This window comes from Lissotriton vulgaris, chromosome 5 (genome assembly GCF_964263255.1).
Source record: "Lissotriton vulgaris chromosome 5, aLisVul1.2, whole genome shotgun sequence".
NCBI classification, from domain to species: domain Eukaryota; kingdom Metazoa; phylum Chordata; class Amphibia; order Caudata; family Salamandridae; genus Lissotriton; species Lissotriton vulgaris.
In genome coordinates this window covers 92762967-92788518 of record NC_141693.1, presented here as the reverse complement: position 1 = coordinate 92788518, position 25552 = coordinate 92762967, and the positions used below count along the sequence as shown (strand labels likewise).

The following is a 25552-nucleotide window of genomic DNA, read 5'->3' as shown; positions in this document are numbered from 1 at the left end:
GAGAGACAGTGGTGGCTCCTCCGCTATGGCGGAGTAGTGTCGCCCCACTGCTTTTAAGCACTGCAATGTGCGAAACATAAAAGGCTAATAACTTCAAGTTATTTTCATTTTATGCTTTGCGCTGCTTTGCGGGCGAGCGGTTTGGCTGGGCTGCTCTACTCTGCTCTCGGAGCAGGGTAGGGGAGGAGTGGTTTGCCCACTCCTAAGTGCTCAATGACTGTTTGGTCGGCCCTTTCAGGCATGCACACTTTCCCTGTTCTCCATGCAATCTGCATTATATCCTGCATGGAGAATATGACCACCCCTCCAGCCCCTGGCTGAACGCTGTGTCACGCCGCTCAGACGAATCACAATTCTGCAGTGCAACATTGTGATTGTTCAGGGGAGCCTGGGTGCTCACCAATCACAATATTGTATTGCAGCATTGTGATTGGTCAGTGGGGCCTGGCTGTGCTTCGTGTTCCAAGACAAGGAGAGCTGGAGCAGAGATGAGGGACTTTTTTTTTTTAATATTGCGTACCCCAATGCCACCATCGCAACTCCCCCCTACACGACTCCCCAACACACCCTACCACCCGCAAGCCATACCAGCCGTCACTGGAAAGAGAAAAATATAAACTATGCATTGCAGAATAGAAAAACTTTCCTTGATTGCCAGATCAACTTACTATTCAGAGCAAATAAAATCAGCTTGTGATTCAAATAAAACACTGTTTAATACAATAAAAAAGTACCTCGTCAGTGAGTAATTTAGCAGCGAGTAGTAAGGATTTCTATGAAACACTAGGAGGTTTTTTTCCATGATAAAGTGGGGACCATCTGTAACAAATTCGATGCTTGTGGCTCTAATTGCCATGATAATAATCAGTCAACTAAGCTGATTTCTGGAAACCATGGCCTAAGGAAATTTGAGGCTCCCACAGTAGATCAGTTAAAAACTGTCATCATTAACACTAAATCAGGACCCTTCTCTGCCTAAAGTAGTTCATTTAGTATCAGAGGCAGTAGCTTCATATCTGTCCAAGATCTTTTATGTCATGTTTGAGACAGTACTTTTTTCCTACTCGCTGGAAGTCAGCCTCAGTTCTCCCTTTGCTAAAAAAAAACAACTTAAACGTGCTGGATTTAAATAATTACCGGTCAATCTTCCTTTTCCATCCAAACTGGTGGAGAAAGTAATGAATGAGCAACTTGCTCCTTCTATTTATGTAAATCATCTCCTTGACGATACCCAGTTTGTCTTTAGATAAGGCAGCAGCACAGAATATGCGCTAATAGTGGCCACTCAGGAAATCAGATCGCCCTCATCTTACTAGATCTGTCTGCAGCTATCAATACAATCATGTTCCTCGGGTTGACCATATTCACAGCCTTGGAATAGAAGTTCCGGCACTGGCGTTGCTGCAGCCACTGTTCAACATTTATGAAACACCTTTAATTGCTCTGATAAAATCTTTTTGGTTTTTCATTAGCGGCTTATACGGATGATACACAAATAGTAGTTTCACTTTAAAAAAATAATGCCACTGAAGTGATCTATTTAGGAACTGTATGAACGCAGTCAGCAAATTGATGGACAGCAATTACCTAAAGCTGAATTCATCCAAGACAGAGGTCATTCTTTTTGGGAATAGCACTACTTGTTGGTCCCCTGCATGGTGGCCTGATAATCTTGCGGGGTTGATAGATGATGAACTGAAATATAAGAATTAAGTCAGTAAGGTTACTTTGTCCTATTTCTATTCACTTAGAGTGATCAAGAAAATTTAAAAATGTATACCTTTCAATCTTCTAAAAATGTTGGCCATTGCACAGGACTTGGCCAGATTGAATTACTGCAATAGTTATTATTTAGATGTGCCTATGGGTTCTTTAAATTAATTTCAAACCCTTTTGAAAAAGGTCCAAACTCCATTCTGTGACAGCGGCCATCAGCAAACTATACTGGTTGCTGGTGAAGAAACAAATCATTTTCAAAGCCTAATGTACGGTTTATAAGACTCTTTATGGGCAAGGTCCCATCTATTTTAGGGAGAACCTGAGATGAAATGTGCCTGGCAGGAACCTTTGTTCTTAGAACAGTCTTCCTCGGGTGCTAGGAATTTCTTCAGATGCACTGCGCTGTATTGGAATCACCTCCCTCATAGTCTAAAGGCTGCCACCTCGCTTTCACTATTCAGGAAGTCACTAAAAACTGGTTTTGAGTACAATAGATGTTAGTTGAGGTTTCACTTTTTTCCTTGTTTCGTAAAACGCCAAGACGTCTCCAGGCAATCGTTGTCCCTTATAAATTATTTCATTAATTCATTCATTAATTCCTAAATTGTACCCCGGACAAAGACATGGACTTCAAGGGTCAGTTTGTTGACCTTCTGCATAGCTACAGAGATACAACAAATTTCAAGAGGCCATTTTTCTGTTGTGAACAGCTGCAAATGGAAGAAGACTGGACCCTGCTGGTGGCCTCTGCTGGAGTTTTTTCTGACCCCTAAGTGCTGTCCTTAAGGTCTTGGGAGCTTTAGCAGTTTCCAGAAGGACGTATTCTGAAATCCTCAAACATTTTGAGCTGCCAGATCTCTGGAGGACTGGGACCAACCACTCAAGTCAATTAAGGCACGACTGAGCTGGACAAGTAAATTAGAATGGTCCTGGTTTGAGCTTCTCTGCAACAGCAAATCTGTTTCAGCAGATCCTCTACAAGAAGGTATCCAGCCGCATGGAACTCATTGTCGGACACAGCCTGCAGCCTTGTCCCACTGCATGATTCTAAGCTCTGAAAATAACTACGTCCAAACATTGAAATTCTTTCCCAGAGGAATGATAAAAAAGTTTCCACCCAATTAGCAGACCTTCCTGTGCACAAAATGTGAACTTTCCCTGCTCTGAAATAATCCTGCCAAAACCAAGGCTTCAAAGACAAAGTCCTATGGTAAAATCTATGACCTGGATGAACCTGCTTAGTGTATCTAGCCAGCATTGCATCGCTGTCAGCCTGAAATCATTATTAGGTCCAGTTCACCTACGAATAGTGACTACTGATTGGAGCTTTCATTTTTTGGTGCTTTTTGCCTTAAATCTTTTAAAATCCATTCCTCCAGTTTCCCTTATTGGATTTTTGTTTTTTGATGTCATTTATTGTACCACTTTTTTCAGTTTTAGGAAATAAGATTGGGATTTTTATTGTGTTGTGTTTTAGACTTTATAACTCTTTTAGTATTTCTAAATACTTTACACATTTTCTCTACTGTAGGCTTGTCTTCTGTGTGCCACTCCTGCCAAAGGTTGAACTCAGGAATAAATTATTGATAACTCTCCATGGGCCTAATAGGATAGTGACTTTATTACAAGTTTCAAGTTTATTTTATTATGATAAAGGAACTCTTTATGAGGTCCACATAAAAGCAAAGATATACATACAAAAACAAGAAGCACGTAAGATGTCATTTAACAACAATACAAAATTAACATCTTAATACAGGTCCAAAAAACATTTAAAGAAACTGTACAGTTTAAAACAAAACATTTCATTAGGTGGGTTAATCAAGGCCGCCTGAAGTGAAGAAGCTGATAGAATGTTGAGTTGTAGGCAAATTGGTCTTAACCATCTACGCCTGAAAGGCATCAGGGCAGGACAAACAAAAATAACATGATCTAAGTCCTGGTCATACATCTGACAAAGATCACAGAGTGCCGAATGGCCATACCATCTGGCACAAAGAACTTTCAACGGAAGCAGATTTTGTCTTATTAAGTACACTAAGCGTCTAACGCCATGAGAGATGTTCCAGTACATATAAGGTTGAGCTTTCCGCAAAATACAGGACTCAATAACAGGAGTACAACCTTTTTTCAACAGTCGGGAATCTCTGTCCTGACTAAACCCCAGTTCCCATGTGGCAGACTTCAAGATGGTTTTTAATTGATAAGAGGATAAAGAAAATAAAATCTCTTTATCCAATTTCAATTGTGCCACGGCAAACCTGAAATTTTTTACAATCAAGGAATAGTCATTGAAGTTTCCCAGTAATTCATTTTTTATAAGATGTCTTAAGGTGTTAGACTCACTTTTTGCTATACCTACTACCCAACGTATAATACTGGCCAAACCTTGAACCCAGCTACTGCGTATACCAAGTTCCTGTCTCAGGGAAGCAGTCGAATTTGCTGTACTAACAGACAGTAAACTACGCAAAATTTTCCCTTCCGCTGAGTTTAAAAAACTCCACTTTTTTAGATCAATTAACTCTATTCCGTATAACAGGGAGGCAGGAACTTTCGCTCTAAATACATCTAAAAGAATAGAAAAATGCCTTCTACCTGTGGCTTTATACAAGGATACTAAACTCTTTCCCTGTGAAATAGCCTTCCGGGAGTTATTGTCTATATGTGCTTTGTCACTTAGATTATTTGTGACAATTTTGCCAAGGAAGGTGTAGGATTTCACAATTTCCAATTTTTGACCCCCCACAACCCAAGGAAAGTTAGGGAATTTAGGTTTCTTCCTACCAGAGAAACACATCACTTTACTTTTGCCGTGTTTATCAATAGGTAATGGTTTTCAGCGTATTCAGAAAGCGCTTGCAAACGATTATTCAAGCCCTTCGGGGTAAGATCCAGAATCAAGATATCATCTGCATACATGAGGCATGCAATTGGAACTCCACCCAAAGACGGGGCAATACCAGCGCAGGCTGAGAGGGCAACGGGTAAATCAACTGTATAGAGGGAAAACAGCAAAGGAGCCAAAAGGCAACCTTGCTTTAACCCGTTAGAAGTAGGAATTATTTTAGATAAACCACATTCTCCTCCCAGTAGAACTCTACACCAGGTATCTGAGTAGAGGGCGCAAATTAACTTAATAAGGAAGGGGGCATACCTAAATCAAATAACTTTCTCCACAGCAATATTCTATCCACTTTATCAAATGCGGTGGAGAAGTCAATAAAAGCGCCATATACCTGCCCACCACGGACTTTCACATATTTTTCCGTGATAACTTTTAATGCCGTCAAGTTATCTAGAGTTCCGTGATTTTGTCTGAAACCTGTTTGTTCAATAGGGAGGATTTTAAACTCAGTTACCCATTGGTTCATTAAAGTAAGAATACATTTTGCGAAAACCTTACCAATGGCATCAAGCAAAGCGATTTGACGATAATTTTGGGGAAGATCTCTTGCCCCTTTTTTATATAAAGGAACAATGATACTTCCTTTCCAGGAGGGGGGGACTGTTCCACTAGAAAAGCAAAATTTAAACACTGGAACGAGGATTTTGCTCCAAAGTTCACTCTGTTGTTTTAGTACAGAGATTGGGACTTTATCTGGACCCATCGCACCAGAGGAACGCATATTCCTAATAGCAAATTCAATTTCCTTTTCCGATGGACAATCAAATACACGTGAGACATTATTAAATTCCACTTTGTATACTTGTGAATTATTGTTACTGTACAAATTCTCGATATATTGAACCCACGTCAGTTCCTCAATGGCAATAGGAGTGGGACTGGCTCTGGTACCACAACCCTTGCCGATTAAAGACCAGAAAGTCTTGGCTTGGCCGTTATAAGAAGCTTCCCTCAGTTGTATCCAAAGAGCGTCTTCCTTATTGCGTTTTAAACGGGCCTTAAGCCTAACTCTCCTTCTTTTTAAAATTGACAACTTGTGCTTGGCTTCTTGGGTAAAAAATAAAAATTGCCCCCTTATAACTTTATTTATTTCTATATTTATAGCCCGTAGGGAATGAGGGACTGCAAAAGATTGTTTCACACAGGGTTTCTTTTTCGCTATGGAAGTTACCGATTCTAAAAAGTTAGCAAATCCCAACAGCTCTCTCCCTTCCCAGAGAGGTAAACTCTCGACGGTTAAATTCAAAAGGGACACCAAACTTTCAAAGGAGCGAAAATTCCAGAAACATTTCCCTGAGTTGGAGTCAAAATTCACCAGGTCCGTATCTATACTCCAAGGATCCACTTTCGGGAGACTGACGGAGACTGTAAGCATCAACGCATTATGGTCACTAAGGTTAGACTCAATGACTTTCATATCTTTCAACTGGGAAAATAAAGCATAATCTACCATAACATAGTCAATAATAGATTTTCCCGTATTTGATTTATGTGTGAAAGCTGCCGGGGTGTCGGAAGGGAGCCTCCCATTTACTATTAAACAATCAACTTTATGTAGACCTTCTAGGACAAGTTTGCCTCTTTTGTTAGTTTTAATTTTAGCAGGTAACTGGGCCGATGGTATATTCAAGGACTCTTCCCTGTGGATGTTTCTAAACAAATCCAACCCACAATTGGATATATTGCAGTTCAAATCCCCAAGCATTAATACATGAGGAGACGGGGAAGTATCCATCGTTTTAGTTAAAAAAGAAAACAGTGTTTTTAGACCATCATTAAAGCAACAATTTGGGGCAATGTAGATATTTATCACAACCAGCGATCTATTAGGGCAATCCTCGAATACATCTTTTAAGGTTATTGCTTGGAACAATTTCCCTGGATCGAGATAATGTGCGTAATTCCATTTTATTCTATTTGTTAACAAGCATGCTATTCCTCCCTTTGCGTGACCTCTTCTGGAGGAGGTTGCGCTGTTTTCCAAAACAAAGTAATCTTTTTCTAGCGCTAATCTACCTTCCACCCATGTTTCTTGTAAACAGATTATATCTGCCTTTTGGGAATGCAAGAAGCACAGTTTCTCCTTATGATCTTTAAAACCTGCAGTATTCCATGAGATGAGCTTCAGCTCTCTGTTAAAAATTTGAATGCGGTTTGGGGCAGGGAGCAGATTTACTCGCTAAAACTCCAGGTAACCAACTCCATTTAGACTGATCATCCTTCACAGTTTGTTTAAGAGGAGGGTTTTTATATGAAACTTGCCTTTCATTCCTGGACACACATATTTTTAAGTCCTCCGATCTAGAACTAGACCAATCCGACAACATCAAACCCGTATTGGAGGGAGATGACAAGTTGGAAGGAGTACTTTGATTTCGTTTTTCCCCAAAGTATGGCGTAACATCTATCCCTCTGATTTGTAATTCCTCTACCCACTGTAGAATAAGGTTTGACACAACTTTAGATTGGAATTTCACCCTTGTGGATCTTGTGGATCTCCCTACCAAAGAGTTAAGAAGGAAAACTACGTCCAAATCAGACGTTTGAATTAATTTTAAACTTTCAATCTCTTTGAAACAAATAAGTAGGGCAGATCTATTTAGAATTAAATCGGGTTCAAATAAGGGAGAAAAATCAAGAAAGAAAGTATCTACATTTTTTTTTTCTTTAGGAGGAATGACTACAATTGAGGGAGCATCTTGGAAGGGCCTTGCTGAAGGATTGAGAGAGGAGAGGGAAGGATTAACAGAGGGAGAAGTAACCTTGGGTGCGACTTGGAGAGGCCTTGCTGAAGGATTGAAATAAGAAAGGAAAGGGTTAACGGAGGGTGAGGTGACCTTGGGAAGGAAAGGGTTGGTGAAACTTATGGGACCTAAACCTGTAGACGGGAGTTCCACTTTAGGGGAAGCAATCATATCTTCCTGAAGGGTAGAAGACTGCTCAGCCTGAGGGGGATCTTCTAGAATTGGTTCCACACTCTTATCAAATAGAAGTGTTCTCTGTCTTTTTTTAGAGAATCTTCGAATGGGTTTTCTCTTCTTTATTCTGATCTTTTTGTGTTTTGGGGGAATCGATTTTTCTACCATTCCAGAATTTGCTTTAGGGATCTCCTCCTCTTTGTTTGACTGTAAAGAAAAATATAGGGAAGAGAGAGGGGGTTTCAATTTTATGGTTGACTGGGGACGTAGATACTACCTCTATCTTATCACTAATGGAAGCTATGCAATTAGCACCAGCCGAAACCGCTTTGGAAATCTTAGGGTCAGCTGGTAGCGCTACTGGATTCATAGCTTTTTGGCCTTCCGTCAGGAGAGGAGATTGAGCTGAATCCAGTACTGCTTGAGCACTAGGAGAACTCATTTTGGGAAGCTCCATCAGAGTAGCAGATGTTGGAGGGCGATCTGACACTGGACCATTCTTACTTTGCAAGAGAACTTGCAAAATTTGAGTTACCGTGTCAAAAATACACTCAGAACCTCCAACAAATTTTTCAAGTAGGCTCAGGATCGAAGATAATATAGATTCCAAAGAGGACAATGAATTGGAGATTAACCTTCCATTAATACATGGAGAACCCTCAGCTAAATTGTTCAAAATGGGGCCAGAACAAGAGGTGAAGTTTAATTGAGCAAGGGAAAAATCTAATTTATTAGAGGGTGTACTACTTAGAGGACCCGTACTTGAAATGGTTATAACTTCATCTGAATTTGGCATACCCCTAGATTTCCCCTGTAGGGATCTCAACCGATCCCTATGAGCTGTTAGATCAATGTCAGGTAATGTAAAATCACTTCCTAGGGCAGGCGGTTTAACTGGCAAAACTGACAAAGGGCTAGTGTTCACTATAACTTTAGGAACTTCCATAAGAGACGCTTGGGGGGGGGGCCAATACTGTCGGGTTTTAAAACCTTACAACCCGAAGACTCAAGAAGAGAATTCAGTTTCAATTGTGAGTTGTTTGAAGTCAAAGGCGAACCCCTTACTATTTCGGGGCTAGCAGGTAAAAACAAAGATTGACTAGGAACCAAACTCAGGCTAGAGGAAACATTAATAACCATATTAGCAGGCTCCGAAACGTTATATTCTGGAATTTCGCTCGGGGGCTGCAGCTCAATCGACTTATCTTTCCCTTTGTCCCATAAATTGAAAAGCTGACACTGGCCTTTCAATTGCATGGAGGAAGTAATTTTATTACGTAAAGGGTTAGATTTCGTTTTAGACCCAGATCTCCCTACTAGAACGCGTCCAGAACGCAGTTTTTTTGCCGTCATGAGACTAGTTTACGCAAAAAGCAATCGATAAAAATAATTCAGAACCCAAAGGTACAATACAAGCCTGTAGTAACAATGTCAAACTAATTAATACCAGAGATCAAAGGGAGGGGGCCCAGCCCAGCCTACTTCAGCCTCTGACGGCCTCAGACTGTCCCGCCCTTGTCCCGGGCTTCTCCCGGCGCACTCCCGCGTTGCGGTACCAGGTGGGAGATTTATAGCTGCGCTGAGGCGGGGGAGGAGCCAGCAGGGAGAGCGGGTCAGCTGATGAAGATGCCGAGGGTCAGGCGCTCCTGGGACTAGTAGTCCTGCGCCTGCCCTCGCTCGCAGCCCTGCACTCACCACCGCCACAGAAGCTCAATCAGTGTTATTCGATTCAGGCTTTCAGCTTTACAGCACAGCGCACTTCCAACAGCGCAGTCCGAGATCTCCAGAGGCGATGCGGGACCCGCGAAGCGGGTTCCGCGAGGAGTAGAGTATGGAGGTTAAAGGAAGAGCTGCTCCAGCGTGCTCGCAGTCCAGAACTCCTTCTACAATATGCAAAGGCAACAGGTGAGCAATCCGACAAGGAAACTGACACGCTGGTTTTAGCTGCGCTGAGGCGGGGGAGGAGCCAGCAGGGAGAGCGGGTCAGCTGATGAAGATGCCGAGGGTCAGGCGCTCCTGGGACTAGTAGTCCTGCGCCTGCCCTCGCTCGCAGCCCTGCACTCACCACCGCTACAGAAGCTCAATCAGTGTTATTCGATTCAGGCTTTCAGCTTTACAGCACAGCGCACTTCCAACAGCGCAGTCCGAGATGTCCAGAGGCGATGCGGGACCCGCGAAGCGGGTTCCGCGAGGAGTAGAGTATGGAGGTTAAAGGAAGAGCTGCTCCAGCGTGCTCGCAGTCCAGAACTCCTTCTACAATATGCAAAGGCAACAGGTGAGCAATCCGACAAGGAAACTGACACGCTGGTTTTAGCTGCGCTGATGTATGTATAAGACATCGTGATCCAAATGCAAATGAAGTTTATCATCAACAGAATAAAGGTCCGAAAATTATAGCCATCGTGATCCGGCTTGTCTAACTTGGTTCGCGTTTTCAGCGCACACTAGCGATCCCCTGAGGAAGGGCTTTTGTTTTAGCCCGAAATGCATTGGGATTTATAATTTTCGGACCTTTATTCTGTTGATGATAAACTTCATTTGCATTTGGATCACGATGTCTTATACATGGAACTCAATGTATATGTACTAAATCACGATGAACCAGTAAATCATTTGGATTGAACATTTATGAAGTCTGCTTCAAATCATTAGACCTGTGTGTCTTTTCAACGCGGTGCACTGGGGGGTCTACCTCTCAACAGGGGTAGCCTTGTATTACTTGAGAATACTACAAGAGTAAGATAGTCTTTGCGTATCAGGCTCAGTGTAAGTTGGTGTGTGTATAATATGTACTTGTAGAGCACGATGTTTACCACTTTCAGTAATCATGAGTAAAGTATAGATGCATATGTTACAACTTTATCAAAATGTAAGTCAGTCATACATCAGCTTTGTGGATTTATTTTTTTTATTAACCGAATACCGTTTTTCTGACTGACTGAGTGAATCAGGGTATAACAACCCCAAGTCACATAGACTTTGCTGTGAGTGGGAATGACTTATTCTTGTAGCACTCTTTACTCCTGAATTTCAAAAGGAAGCTAGGAGTACTCCAAGAGTAAGTTAAATCTAAATCTTTGTGAACAAGTGTTTTAACTCTTTGTAGTTCACTTATAATTATTTATCTAATAGGTAATCATTATCCTACTCCTAGATAATAACCTTTGTGTTTTCCCTTTACTTTTCAGTTCACCAGAATTATGTAGGAACAGACATAGAAAAGAATCCTTTCTTTTTGTCGGTAGTACTGTCTGACCAAAACAATCAGCGCGTCCCACAATACCGCTCAATACTCTGGAGGAAAACAGTAAGTACCAGCAACTGTTGTGACAACGCATTTTTTTTTTATTTCTTCACATACTTTAGACATCTAATCATTTCAGTCCCAAGCATTTCAAATTAAAGATACTGCTTTTTTGTCATTGTGGAAGACAACAAACAGGGGCAAAATTAAATGGCATGGAATCTTCACCCCAGTGCTGATATCTGTTGCAATATACAATTAAGTGTTGCTCACCTTTTGGTTTAATTATCACCTACTTGTGTGTCTTAGCACTATACAGGTTAAATTATTGTTGTACTATTGGTTTACTTATATTTAATGCCTTAATAAAAATGTGTCTTCTTTGTAAAGGGATAATGGAAGTGTGGTCTGTTCAAACAACAAAAAGCATTGTAGCATTAGGACTTTAAGTTCCATCTTGAAGGAACGTTAGGCAGCTAGAGTTCTGATTGAGGGAGTAAGGAGTTCAGGATCTTGAGTACACTGCCCAAAAAGGATCGTTTCAGTTTTTTGTTGTTCGTTTTAAAGGCTTGGATTTAAAGCTAATGTGTGTGCTTTTCTCTGAGAATAGACCTACTGATATGATACGTTTGTGGGTCATGTATTTAGGAGTTCCTGTCTGAATGGCTTTGTACAAGATGCCCTGCTTTATTTTCTCCTCTTGCTTAAAGTGGGCCTATTTTGTAATTTGTGTCACTTCACACCAGACACCACTGAGCTGCCAATTGTAGTTATGATTTGCAGTTATAAATGCATGTTAGACTAGGTTGGCTTGAGGCCAGTGCTGTCACAACTTTCTTTAATTGGAGGACATTTCTATGTTGATCTTCTGCTCTGTATCAGCAAGTGAGAATTTGCACAGGCAGTCTATTTTCTTCATTGTGTATTAAAGTACTGTAATGACAGAGAGCTAGATTGATTTCACAATCAAATTATTTTACAGTTTACGTTGTAGACCACTACAGTTGATTAGTTATGGAACTCATAAAATATAGGAATTAAAACTTCCTTGTACTGTACAGATATCAAGCCACCTTCAGATGAACTTTAATGTGGTATGTTTTATGCCTTAAGAAGATAAGGCCATGTTTGTCTTGGCAACCTTCAGATGCAACATTTATAAAGACATTGGTAACTACATACATCCTAGACTTTTACATTTCATAATAAAACTATTCACTTGTGCTTGCTGAGAAAACCTGATATAGACAATTCACTTTGTATTTTAGCAGACAAGGGCATGGAAATTGGCTGTCCTGCTATTTTAATCCACGTTATTAAACTTGAAGAAGTCCCTGGATGAAGCACATTTGCTGTGTCATCACCTGCAATCTAAGAATAAAACCTGTTTATCTTTATTGTGTGCTCGCAGCTCTTCTCTGATGCAACCTTATATGGTATTTTGGATACTTTAAAAGCAAAATAGAACTCGCACTCTCACAACAGCAGGCTCACATATGCCAGTGCCAGCAATCTATGGATACGCCTTCAGTTTTCAGCATGAGCTTGCTTTATGCTTCGATGCAGGGAAGCAGCAATCTCCCAAAATCCTGCTTCATGCAGAGCCAGTCTTAAATGAGCAATGCCTTACCTGCAATTTGCTTCTTTTTTGGACCTGGTCTGTTTCATCGGTCAGCCCTAATCCTTCGAACAGAACATGTGCCCCTCTTTTACAAACTTTGTGAAGCCCATGAAAGCAGGCAAAATCTGAAAGAAGAGCGGTGGAAGCTCAGAGAAGTGATTTGCCTCTCAAACCTGCATGGGTCTCAAATTCTATGGATAAATCAATAACTGCAAATTGAAACGTCGCATAATTTGCATCGACACCAGATCTCTGCTTCAACATGCAGTTTCTTTAGAAGGAAAATGATTGTGCATTTCTGCACTGTATGTTTCAAAGCCATCTCTGCGCAATATGTTTGTCTGGATGGTGATGGGTTATAAATCAAGGAAGAATAGAAGTACTTTTTTGTCTAAGGTCATGACTCAGATCTTTTCTATTCAGTCATTTCCATGATTTATATATTTGACCAGTCTTGAGAAATGTGCACAACAACTTTTAAATCAGTCAGAGGCGTCAGATGCAGGTGTTTGCTTGGCTCCCTCAGTCACAGGTGCTTGCCCTGCCCCTTCATTGCTCAAAGGAAGGATTATCACATGTGGGATGTCACAGGGCACAGCCTTATCACCTACCTTTTTTAATACTTACATAAAACCCCTGATAAACCTGGTTAGGGCACACACCCACCCATACCTCTGATGCTAACGACACACATATACTGTGCTTTTATATGTATACAACAGGCATGTAATAATCAACCATGAGCTGAGTCCTACAGACCCAACAAAGCTAATGCCAAGGTGCCTGGTAGCTATTCAGACTTCAATGTCTCAAAATTCCTCACATTGATGCTAAATCCGAGCTTCTATTAGTAGGTTCATCACCAGAAAGATAGCACAGGAGATATCTTGCCAATGGAACTTTGTCAGGTACTAAAGAAATTGTGAGATGCCTAGGGATTTACTTGGAATTTAAATTATTCACGTATCCTCAGAAAAATGCACTCACATCCTGCTGTTTTTACTAATTAAAGATTTTGAAAAAAAGATTGGGCTTCCTTCCAAACAATCTGCATCAACTGGTCATTACCTCATGTATACATTGAAAAATAGGTCATTGTTTTCTCTATACAAAGATCACAGATTTGGCTCTAGACAATTGCGATGGATTCAAAATTATGCAGTAGGAGTTATAGTTGAACTCCGGAAAAAGGACTCTATTTCAGCAGTACACATGAGCATGCATTGTCTACCAAAGAACACCAATAAACACCACTTGAATTAAGAACATTTTGTCTTACTCAATGTGTGGGCATATTTATAAAGAAATCAGGCAGCTCAGCAAATCACCTTGCTGCACTGCAAGAAAGGGCAGAATCTAACATTATATGTGCATACCTATCTTTTCTCTACTCTGGCGCACAATTTGCTGCCGAGCGCCAACATAGGAACCCTTGCACCATGGCCTGTGTTGTAAACAGGGCCACCTTCCTGCACAAAATCAAACCACTGAGGCATTTTCCTCTTTCTATGGGTGCTGCAAAATGTATCACACATAGAAAGAGGAAGGAATCAGGAGAATTGGATATACTTCTCCTCGTTATGCCTCCCTTGGTGAGACATAGCATTTTGCTGCATTCACTGGTAAATCTTGAAATGCACCAAAATCCAAGGGCGAATGTGCTGGAAGACCTATGCACCACACATAGAAAGCCTCATTGGGGTAGAGTTATGCAATGCAGCAATTTGCACTGTGTTGCGGTACTCCAGATTTATCAATCCACGCAGGCCCACACAGTTGCGTCTCTCTTGCGCCCATTGCATGTGGCAAGGGTGACGCAAGTGGTTAATAATATGCCTCTTGCTTTTTTATGTACTATGACCACTTATTTTTCGCATAATAGGCCTAAATTACATTTTCAACCAAAAACCTCTTTTGTCATCTAAGATTTTATAAATCAAGCATAGGAGGCAGACCACTGAGGTTTCTTGGTCCACACTGAATAGCCATCCTATGAGCCTGAAAGAGATTCTGTTACATGTGGTATTCAGGAATCTTTTTTATTCTGCTAATCTGTGGATTCTTTTCCATATTGCCCAGTTTTACCACCAGTATCCTTTAGTAGGAAGATGCACTCTAGGGTGGGTGTTGCACTTTATATGTGCAATATTGATTAATTTACTCATTCAAACACTCTGAATGTGTTGCCACAAGAGGTGATGGTAAATTATGTTTATGTTTTTGAGATTTATATTGCGCGCAATTACCCGAAGGTGTCTTGGCGCATGTGATTCTTAGGGTACAGCACACTATAGGAATCACTGAGGTAGCCAATTAAGTGGAGTGGGGGCTGGGGCACATACATAGATAGATCCCTTAAAGTAGGTCAATAGATTGGCATTACGAATGTAATACATTCAACATTGAATTTTTTTGCAATTCAAGAACATGGACGCCAATTTGATAGTCTCTGGTGTTCCATCGAATCAATCTTGTTCAAGCTTCTGCTTTCAATCGGTAACTTCACCACAGCTGTGGAGGGAGCAGAGGCACCTGGTCTTGATATCATTCTGTATCTTTGCAATTTGCATCCTTAATGTGTCTCTATGTAAATATTTTCAGCAAAAATACACCTATAAATATTTGTGAATAGTAGCGTATATGCGTGTGTATGCACGCATAACTATGGTTATGGGTCTGATTTACATCTTGGGGAATGAGGTACCACCCGCAGTAGGGCTATAATGCATTTGTAATATTTGGACGGGATATCCGTCACATTTTGACGTAGTATCCCATTCACCAAGATCTAAATCAGACCCTATGTTTGTAATAACATCTAAGTCAATTTTTGGAGCTTGGAGCCTACAAGCCTGGTTGAAAATGCTTCAACTATCATCATTTTGCAGTTAATGCTCAGCTAGCACTTGAGTAACAAAAAGCAAAAATACAATACTGGGGAAACATAGGGTAGAGCGGATGAACTGCGAATCATTCTGAATGTAAAAACAGACATGATACTTGTACACAACACCTTCTGTCACAATCTGTTCAGTCAGTCCCTTGGGTTGGACCTGGACTGCATACTCATAATAACAGATTTTCTGGAATGTTTTTTGTTAATAAAGTTGGCAAACATAGTGCTCTGAGCATTAAACAGGATTATCTCTTTCCAATGCACATCTGTTTCATGACAATGTAGCATATTGAGGAAAGCGTAACAATTTTCAGTGCAGAACTCAAAACAAGTTAAAGGGTTATTTTTGTATTCATGGTTCACAGTAGATGTGGGGTTTCTGGGAGGATTACATTAGTCAAAGGTCACCATGTGTAAAAGATATTCACACATAACTTGTTATTTGATTACTTGTCGCACTATTTTATCTATTTCTATTTATTTCAAAATACTTGTACAATATTGTGCTACAATACAATATTTAAAATGACTGCCACTTATTTCGTAGTCGTTCAAACGATTATTGCGAAAGTAAAAGCAGAATTATAAATGCCAAGGTCCCTTAGGATACCAAAGCATGTATCATTCGATTCTCAGTTCCTTAAAGGTTCCTCACTTGACATGTATCGCATGAATGACGACCTTCTGTATCCACTCTTACATCGCTGCAACTTTCTGAAATTTCCAACTCCCTGCAGTCACTGGCTGTTTGACCAAGGGTCCAATAACGTCCAAGGGTCCATTTATAGTTTAGAGCAGGGTTCTCCAAAGACAGTCCTGGAGGGCCAGATCCATGCAAGAGTTTTAGCATATTCCCAATTAGATAAATGTAGTTATCTTAAAAATCTGGCATGGATCCGGCCCTTCAGGACCTACTTTTGAGAACCCTGGTTTAGAGGGATGGAAAGCTTGCTGTAAATTCTTCTCACCTAACGTGTGCTTCCCCCACATCCTTCAGTGGTCCCTCAGCTGGCTCTACCATGGAAAACCCACTGCCAGTAGCTCGTCGCCCACAAGGCTGCCTGCTTAGGGCATCCTAAGACCCGCCCTTAATTACAACCCTTGTTTTTCTTGTGCCCAGCGGAAAAAAAATCTGAGACAGGGCCATTGAATATTCGTTTTACAGAAAGAAACTCCCACTGTGGGTTGGATTCTGAACAACAGAAATAATGCAGCAACAACACCATGATGCGTATTTTTAAATATGACATCACTCTTCCACCAGGAAGGGGAAGGGAGCGATCTACACCAGCCCAGCTGACTAAATGGATCCCCCATGTTTTGTACTTGATGTCATCTATCCCATCCAGTACCACCATCTTCGAGTCTTGCAATATTGCTGATTCAGTATCCCTACGAATTACGTTAAACCAACACAGTCAATTACAGACACAAACACACATCATACCAACACAACTGTTCAAAGCCACAGGTAGCTCCAATGATGTTATGTGAAACATTAGGACCGTTGTTACTGGTTAGGCTGTAACTTCTACTTAGAAAAGTCAAAGTGTAGATGATATATTTGAATTTATAACTTTGGATCTGTACCAGCAACACACTCTATTCAAAGACGTATTTGATATAGTAATGAAAATCCAATCTAATGGTTAAGTTGGAATTTTATTAAATATCTGGGAAATGTAATTTTTAGTAAGTTAGCATTTCACTGCCGGAAGCTGCAGGAGGCTAATTTGCATTCTGAACCAAGTGTGAAAGAGGTGTGAAATTTCTCTCAGAAACTACACAATAGGTTGATCAAAATGGGTAAAGATGACTCTTCTGAGAGCAATAGAATATGCAGGGTGGAGGCTGTGAGCATGCTTTTGACACAGCAGTGTTAAATCTTGCCTTACTGGTCTGTTTGAGTCACATAGAATACCTTGACACACTTAAAATGGCAGGCCACTTCTTGTGTTGGACCTTGCCTTTGTCCTACCTGATAACTGTCTCTTAGTGTGTTGTGGGTACAGGCTTTCCTCAATCTGACTTTAGGTGTTAGATGAGGGAGAGTACTGGAATATCTGTAGTGCACTTGCCTACACACCCACAACCCTCAGCGCACACGTTTACAGTGGCTGAAGACTTTTGCCTTCTTGAAAATACCCTGGCACAAATCATTTTGGATCTGTTTGCAGTAAGGCAAACAGGAATTACTTAAAATGTGGGTACGGTTGGCCTCAGGAATCTTTACCCCATTGGTTAGGTGGTGCCTAGAGTCACCGCCAACCACTAGCTTGAGAGACGCATAAATATGGCATCGCCTGGAACCTCCTCCAGAACACTGGCCTATAGAAAGAACAGAAAAAGAATAGTTGTGCTGTCTGTGACCTGTTAAGACCTCCACAGGACTGAGCCTGCTCCCTCTTGTATTTAGGACAAAGAAATTGACAGCTTTGATCAGTTGATTGGCCTCCTGTGTGGCGACAGGGATACAGAAAGCTGCAAGATGTCTTATTTCCACTTTTTCCAGCGGAATAGTGGCTTCTTGAACTGAACGTTGCTGCTGGCCTCTGTCTGGCACCCTGATTGTCTCTAGGTGCCGCTGAGGTCCTTTGAGACTCCTGTGATTGCTTGGACACCAGGAAAAAGGTTGAAACATTTAGAAACATTTGCTCCAGAGCCAAGAAAATGTACTCCGAAAAATCTACAACCAGCTGTTCTATGGCACTGGATTGAATTTCAGATCTCTGAAAAATGATAAAGTCCCTTTCTGTTTTGGAATTTAGAATCTTTTTGAAGAAAAAAACTCAAAAGCTCCATAGCCTTAGCAGGACCAACATTTGACAGGTATCTGTCCAGCAGTTTGGTGGCAACGGCAACAATTCCAGATTTGTCTTGCAGGGTGAGACCTTTTACTTCAAGAAAGGACAAAGTTCCTTTGTGGATTAAAACTTTTAAACTTTTTCAAACTTTTAAACTTTTACTGCAACCAATCCACTTTTTGTACTCGACCAGGGCTCAATCACAGTTGGACTTGAATTGCGCCTAGGTCCCTGCATACAACTTCCGTAGACTCAGAGTGCTTTTTGGTGCTATGTTCACCTACATTAATATGCCGGTGCTCCCTTTTGGATTTTTGTTGGTTTAGTATTATTTTATACTTAAACGTTTTCTCTGTATTTAAATTTATTTTAGTGTGTTATTTGTAACTTTTTCTTCTGTATATGCACTGCTGAAATACGTTACACATTGCCTTTGGGGTTAGCCTGATAGCGTTATGTTACCAGGGATTGAGCACATGTGCATTTTGTTTTAAATTTGTGTGACATCAAGGTGGTGGCCTTATCTTTTGAGTTGGTGAGTTGACTCCAACCAAAATAATCAATTTTCTTACAGCAAGGGGCAGAGATTAGTGGCAGATCTGAGATTGATATGGCCCTGAGGATGTTGTTTGTTAGTGACATTTCAGGAGAAGATGACGTATGGAAAACAAAAATATCACACGACCATGGGCACAGTATGGCAGAGATGTGGTTGTGCCTAAGCATGGGACAACAGTGTTATCAATAAAGAGGTTACAAAGTCCAGTCAGACACATGCAATGCATCAAAGTAATCACCATAAGTCAAAAGAGAACAGCATGAAGCAGGAATGAGCATTACTACAAGAGCTTGCATGTATTACACAAGACAGCTCAACTAGATACCGGATTCATAGGACAGTGAGGAATTCAATAAAGGTGAAGGACATGATATTGGACTTGCAATCACAGAGTCTGGCAGTTTGGAAGAGGTGTGGGGTGATGTGCCTAACTTCAATCATTCCCCTGGAGGTGGTAGGGTCTTTTCAGTAGCAGCAGCAACACATTAGAACTGGCTCCCTTTTACCCTTCATTCTTAGAGGAACCTGTTCAAGTTTTAAAAGGCCTATAAACTTCGCTCTATCCTAATTGGTGCCTAAATTAAAATTAACTGACTGGTGATTACTTCTGTAGCATTAAGATGCCTCTGGTGTACATTTGCAATTTAAAATTCATAAATGCAAATGAAATAATCATATTTGTTGGATGCCACAGGGATTACAAGCAGATGTGACTAAGCCAGTAGTGGATGGGCCTCAAAGCACAGGCTCCTCACCCAATCTAGACGCAGCTCTGATGCTATACCTATCATGAAAGCAATGCCTGGATTGGTCTGAGCGGCCTTGTTTGCCACTCAGACAGTGCCTGGGAGCCTGTGGCTTTTCTCCAACCCGGCTGTGCAACCCAACTGGGTTGGAGAAACATAAGTGCGCATGTCTGTTTGGCCGCCCTAAAACGGCTGGCTAAAAAAGCATTATTCCTCCTCCCTGGCATGCCCAGCCCCTCCCCGCTTATACTCACGCGGCCCAGATTGCGATTAATAAAATGATATTTATTTGAGTTATTATTATTTTATTAATCAGCTGCTGCCTCTAGGCAGTGGGGCTTACAGAGGAGTGGTCCCAGTAAACCATATTAAAAAGATCCATAGGTCTCGGTCACATTTTGGAAAGGGTTTTACTGTGGCAGGGTTAGTTTAATGTAGTGTACGGTATGAAGAAGCACTGAAAGGGTGGAGCTGGCCCAATATTTCTTCCACTCTAACAGCCACCTTCTATCCAGAACACAACGCCTAACTATAATAAATTCACCATGACAGCTGGAATATTACTGTAACGTAGCCAGCACTTTAATGGAATATTCATTACTGTATTTATTATTTCAAATATCATTATAGCCTTATAGCCCGCCGTAGAGGGCTATACCTGCTATTGAAGGCCCTCTCCAGCGTTAAAGGCCCCGATGACCTTTAACAAGCGAGAGGGACTTTAATAGCCGGTATAGCCCAGCTACGAAGGGCTATAAGGCTATTAGAACATTCTGCCACTAGAGGGCAGAATGTTCTAACAAAAAAGAACAAAGCCTTGTGGGAGCGTGAGGGGATTGGAATCCCCTCAGGCTCCCTGAAGCCTTTGTTCACAGCCAGAGCTGTGAACAAATAATCATTGGAATGTTGGAGCTCCAGGCTTATACCAGCCATTTGGGCCGGGATGCCCGCCACCCCTCCCAACACCAATTCCCCATGGGAGGAGACAGACACAGATTTCAACTTTTGGAAGGCGGGGGGGCCTCACGACCCCCCCGGCCGTATTGTAGTGTAGTTCCTAGTTTCCCACTAGGCCCTGCGCATTGGAATAACATAAACAGTAGTATCGACGTGGAACTGGCTATATTCCAGGCCTCCACTGACTATGCTAAACTTAATTGGGTTGTGTTACCAACTAGCTCAGAGGTCACTGGAAACTTTCTTCTCTGCATAGGAAGTGATCAGCTTCCTTGGCACAGACAAGAAGGGATTCAGCTTTCCAACAACCGTGCAACATGACAACTTTGCTCCTCAGATCAAGAGTCGATCTCTAGGGTCGTGTGAAACAATAGACATAGATTTCACTCAGTCAGTCTAGTGCAGTTTACTTTCACGGTATGTAGAGAATAGAGAGACGGGCGTTTATCAATAAAGGGTTAACATTTATTGAACAGTCTTTCTTCTCATACAAGAGAAATGTATTGCCACAATTGCAATAACTGTTATTATAAAAAGTACGTACAGTAAGATAAGAATAGCGAAATAGAACTGTAAAAGCATTGATATGGTTTCTTAGCCATACAATGGTTTAAAAGTAATAAAACATTTATACAGTCATATATACATTAGGCTAACATACTCAACTGGTGCTTCTAACTAAGTCTACCCCAGTGTGCCTGACCTAAGCCTAACACGTGAGAAGGGGAGTAAGTAAGTAGCTTAAGTTAAGTTGGTTTTGCCAAGGTTTGTTTCAAGAATTCTCTTTCAAGGGTTTAGTCAACACCATACCTCTGAATAGAATGATGGAGGATTGGTATCTCCTTCAGGGGTCTCTCTCGATATCCCAGTCACCTGCGAGGGTAAACTGGAAGCGCCGGGACTGGATTTCTCTGCACGAGAAAGGCAGCGGCTTCTCTCAGCGCGTCTGGAGGAAGGAGGGGTGACAGCGTCCGCGGGCAGCTGGGCTGGATGTCTTCGCAGAGGACGGCTGCACGGCTCCTCAAGCGTACTGCACCATAGGTCGCGCTGTAGCGGCGATAATGGTAATCAGTAGCTTCACCACCACAGGATAGCAGGCTGCAGCGACAGAGTGCTAGTTTTTACCAACACGGGGTCATGCAGGCAGCTGGCATCAGCAACATGTTCGCTCATTGCTTAAGGCAACGTTGGTAATATTTATACCTGACAGGTGCCGGGTTTGACGCAAGTTTGCTGGACATAAGACGTCAATTAAAGATGTCACTAGGAAGTGGCAGCTATCAGTTGCTCATTAGAGTTCTATTACTAATCAAAACATAGCAAGCGGGGATTTCCAGGTTTGCTAAGTTTTTATCTTGTTGAAGAACTCGGAGTGTTTATCTAGGAATATCAGATAGTGACTGCTGCTCTGTCATTGCACTAATTGGTCGCAAAGGAAGTAGCAGAGAGTCATGCTGGAATGTGGCTCTGTGGCTCTGCTCGTGTGAGGCCAGAGATGACTTTTCAGAAAATCGTACTTGAACGGTTATGCCAATATAGGGAATAAAGGGCTTTATAGCCGAATAGGGGCATAAGGTCACAGTATCGATCAGGAACCTAGATAAGCACATGACACCCACTCCACGAATTCATGTCCATCAAAATTACTAAAACTAAGCAATTAGATGTATGTGTAACATTGTGTAACATAGCCCACCCCAAAATACATAAATGCATTCGAAATAGGCGTACTTGTAATACATGGAATTTAGGTACTGTACGTTTTTTAAAGCATAGTAATCATTCAAAAGGTATTGCATATGAAGTCAATGAACGATTATGCAAAAAGAATTACACATGAAGTATCTCTGACAGAAGAAATGCGAGATAAATCATCACATAAAAATGCATTGTAATAATATGTGTGCTAGAGGCTGGTGTTATGTTGTTATGTCTCTAGATGTGTTTTAGAAATAGAAGTGTGAAGCTTCTGTTCTCTAAGAATAGTTTTTACGTTAAGCAAAGAATTGTTCGTGCCAAAAAGAAAAGGGTCAATATTTGAAAAATTGTCCAATTCAAAGAAAAATCAGTTTTACCAAAGCTCCTGGCAGTTTTATGTTGATCAAAACTGAAGGCCGAATTCAGAGTTCATGGGAACGCTGTGTGTCGGAAAGCTTCTCAAAAGTTATTGTTTCTCTATGGGTGAGAACATCGTATCAGACAGGCTCGCAAAAAATTGGTCTACAAAATCAGGTGATAGTTCAACCAAATTAGATAGCGCTGTAACTTGGCAGGTGTGAGAATGATTGCTGTCATCGAAGGCAGGATCAGCAATGCTCACAGAACGTTGTACCTGGATGATGTTGCTTTTGTCACTCGCTCCACTGTTACCACTTGGCTGTAGTACAGGAGTCTCCACGAATGCCGTCATCAGGATTGGTAGCCGCTGGGGACAACACAATGCGTGAGCCGTTATTGGACTTAGCAAAGTATCGACGTCCATTGGTACTGCTGATGGAAGTGAAAGACAGATGTCCAACACGCATTCATCGCCGCAAAGCATACACCGTAGCACAGGTAAAATGCAATTTTGCCATATTGGTCTGAATGAAAGGAACCAGGTCATGTTTAGATCTCTCAGCCTGGCCAATCCGAGGACGTTAGTTATCCTGTCCCTGTAGCGCATTGCTAGGATTGTCTCTTCCATTCCCATGGGAGCTATGTCTGAGCCGAGGCTTGCCATAACGTAGCAGAAGGGTCAAAAATAGAATCCCTGCGATGAGTCCAAAAAATAGTGGAATACCACCAAAGATGGAGTGCACAAAATTAGGAAAGATTCCCAAAATTGCCTGGAAGGGTGTTAGCAGTCCCGTAAAGACTGTCTTAAATATGCCTGGGATGCTTGTAGCACTAGACATGTTAAGGAGTTGGTCGAGTATTTGTACGAAATGCACGGGGCAATTTGTTGATAAAAGGTCATGGACCTCAGTAGCCGTCCTTGCGACTAGAAGATCATACGTCTCTTTAGATGACGTTATAGGCACTGTTGTCTGTAAAAGCACAGATTTCATTTTGCTTAATGTATCAATTCGTATAGAATAGAGATTCAGACGAGGCCAGAGGGGAGTCACTGTGTCTGGAGGCCCGCTCGGGAACAATGCTTGCATGCAACATTTGACCATGGACGTTACTTGTACTAGATAACTTAGTCCGGGCGCGAGGCCACAGCACCTGTGATCCGTTCTTAGAATGTAACTCCCGTTTGCGAGTTGCATAAAGAAGGGCTCTATCTGAGTTGCAGGTGTGACTAGCTGGTGGCATGAAAGGTTGTTTGAATTGCCATCACATGCTCCGTGTAAATTAATACCCTGACACAAAAGTATACCGCTTAGTGAGTGTTTACAATTTTCACCACTAAGAAATACATTTTTGTCGCTGTCACTATAGCAAGAATGAGTGTATGGTAATTTCCATTCGGATTTAACATATCCCTTACCCAATTGTTCATACTGGCCAGCAGGTATGTATTCAAGGCATTTTTTAAAGCGGAAAGTTGTTATCGGAATTGTGATAATTCCGTGTATTATCCATTCAATGACAGGGCTCTCTGACATTGTCAATGGTAATCTCTCGAGTTTCTCGATGCTCAAAATTGTATAGTCTGCTCCTTTCTGTGCCAAACTGATCTGTTTATCAGTAAGGTTAAAAATGGAAAATAATGACGTTGTGTTTATCAGACGCCAAGGCACATAGCCTGAACGAAGATTTTGCAGCGTCCAGCCTAATTCTATAATAGAGCGTAATTGAGACTGGCCATGTTGTAACATTAGCAAATCTCTGTCTATCACATCAAAGGCAGAGGATACAATATTGTCCAAAGAATATATTCTGGAAGACAGAGTCATTAACCCATTGTCTACCACAGAAAGTGATTTTTCCAAATTAATACGATCAATTTCTCGTATCTTTTCAGCAGTTTCAATTTGCTTTACTTTCCAAGCCTCGTTGTAAGCAGCATAGATGCTGGTCGCTATGAAACGCTTTTGACGCTGTTTGCGTGGTCCAAGAATGAAATCGCGCAAATCAGCACCATCTTTTAATAAAGACAAGTGTTGCTTAATTTCAGCCAGTGTGGATGTAGTTAGCCATTCTAGGCAGAGTTTGCCTACACTGTATGTGGTTATAATTCCTGGATGTTGTCTCTGGGAATATCTTGAGTCTAATCTGGTCATTTTTAAACCCTGTGTTTTATTCAGGAACCTATCTTGACAGCTATTTGTGTCTGTAGGCCAGATTAACCACTTTTTCCAATCAGGATGTGTTCTGTTGAAATGTAAAATGTGTGACACGTCTAACTCATTATCTGCAGTTGCATTCTCAGCTATTGGCTTTGGTATAGACGGTGTTTTCATTTCTTTGTTTTTGGCTAGGCCAAGACAAGATGTTTGGTGTACAGTGTCATTTAAAAATAACATTTGTTCTGGTATCATGCAGGTTCTAAATAGTGCTTCTATGCCTTGCACCTGCCAATCTTTTGTACCCCAAATTGATTTCGTTTCAATATTATTTTTCCAATAATCAAAACCAAATGTCATCATTTTGTCATAAAATGCTTCTGAATATATCAATTTTGAATTTGTCAGCATTGTTTTCATTCCTGTTTTATCTAACAGTTTATAATAAAACGTTTCTGCATCACTGGTGTTAAACCCTGAAAAATATTTGAATTTCTCAAAAAATGCTTTAGAACTGCTTTTAGGTGGTGTAGAACAATGTTCCCATTGATTATACATAAAAACATTTCTAGGCTGTGCAGATTTATGCAAGTAATGATCCCCATAGTGGGTATAACAGAATAACTGCTCATAACTAGATGAACCTTGTAAATAATCATGATCTGTGAATCTAGCTGACATTACTAAATCAGACATCATGTCATTAATACTGTTAAAGTCCCAATCATCAGAGAATGTACTAGGTGTAACAAAGTCACTTAAGGAAACCTTTAGTTGATGAGGATACTTCAGGATTTCGACCGGACCATAGATCTCATAGTCTGTTTTCTCCCATACTACCCCACCAGGTATTGGAATTGCTGTGACATTTACTGTTGACAGTTCTCTTTTCTTCACGTGGGATGATCTGTGTGGTTTCAGGACTAGGTTGATGTTCTGACTTGCTGTGTCCATTCAATTGTAATG

The 25552-nt window shown here is 41.2% G+C and overlaps 1 protein-coding gene across 2 annotated transcripts in view; it reads left to right on the top strand.

Moving 5' to 3' along the window:
- Positions 1-25552, top strand: part of GARNL3 (GTPase activating Rap/RanGAP domain like 3) — a 1096377-nt gene that overhangs the window by 855781 nt on the left and 215044 nt on the right. For both annotated transcript variants that reach the window (XM_086920961.1, XM_086920960.1), the window contains one exon: positions 10734-10852. In XM_086920961.1, coding sequence (XP_086777087.1) covers positions 10734-10852 — 119 coding nt within the window. The remainder of the gene's footprint in view (positions 1-10733; positions 10853-25552) is intronic.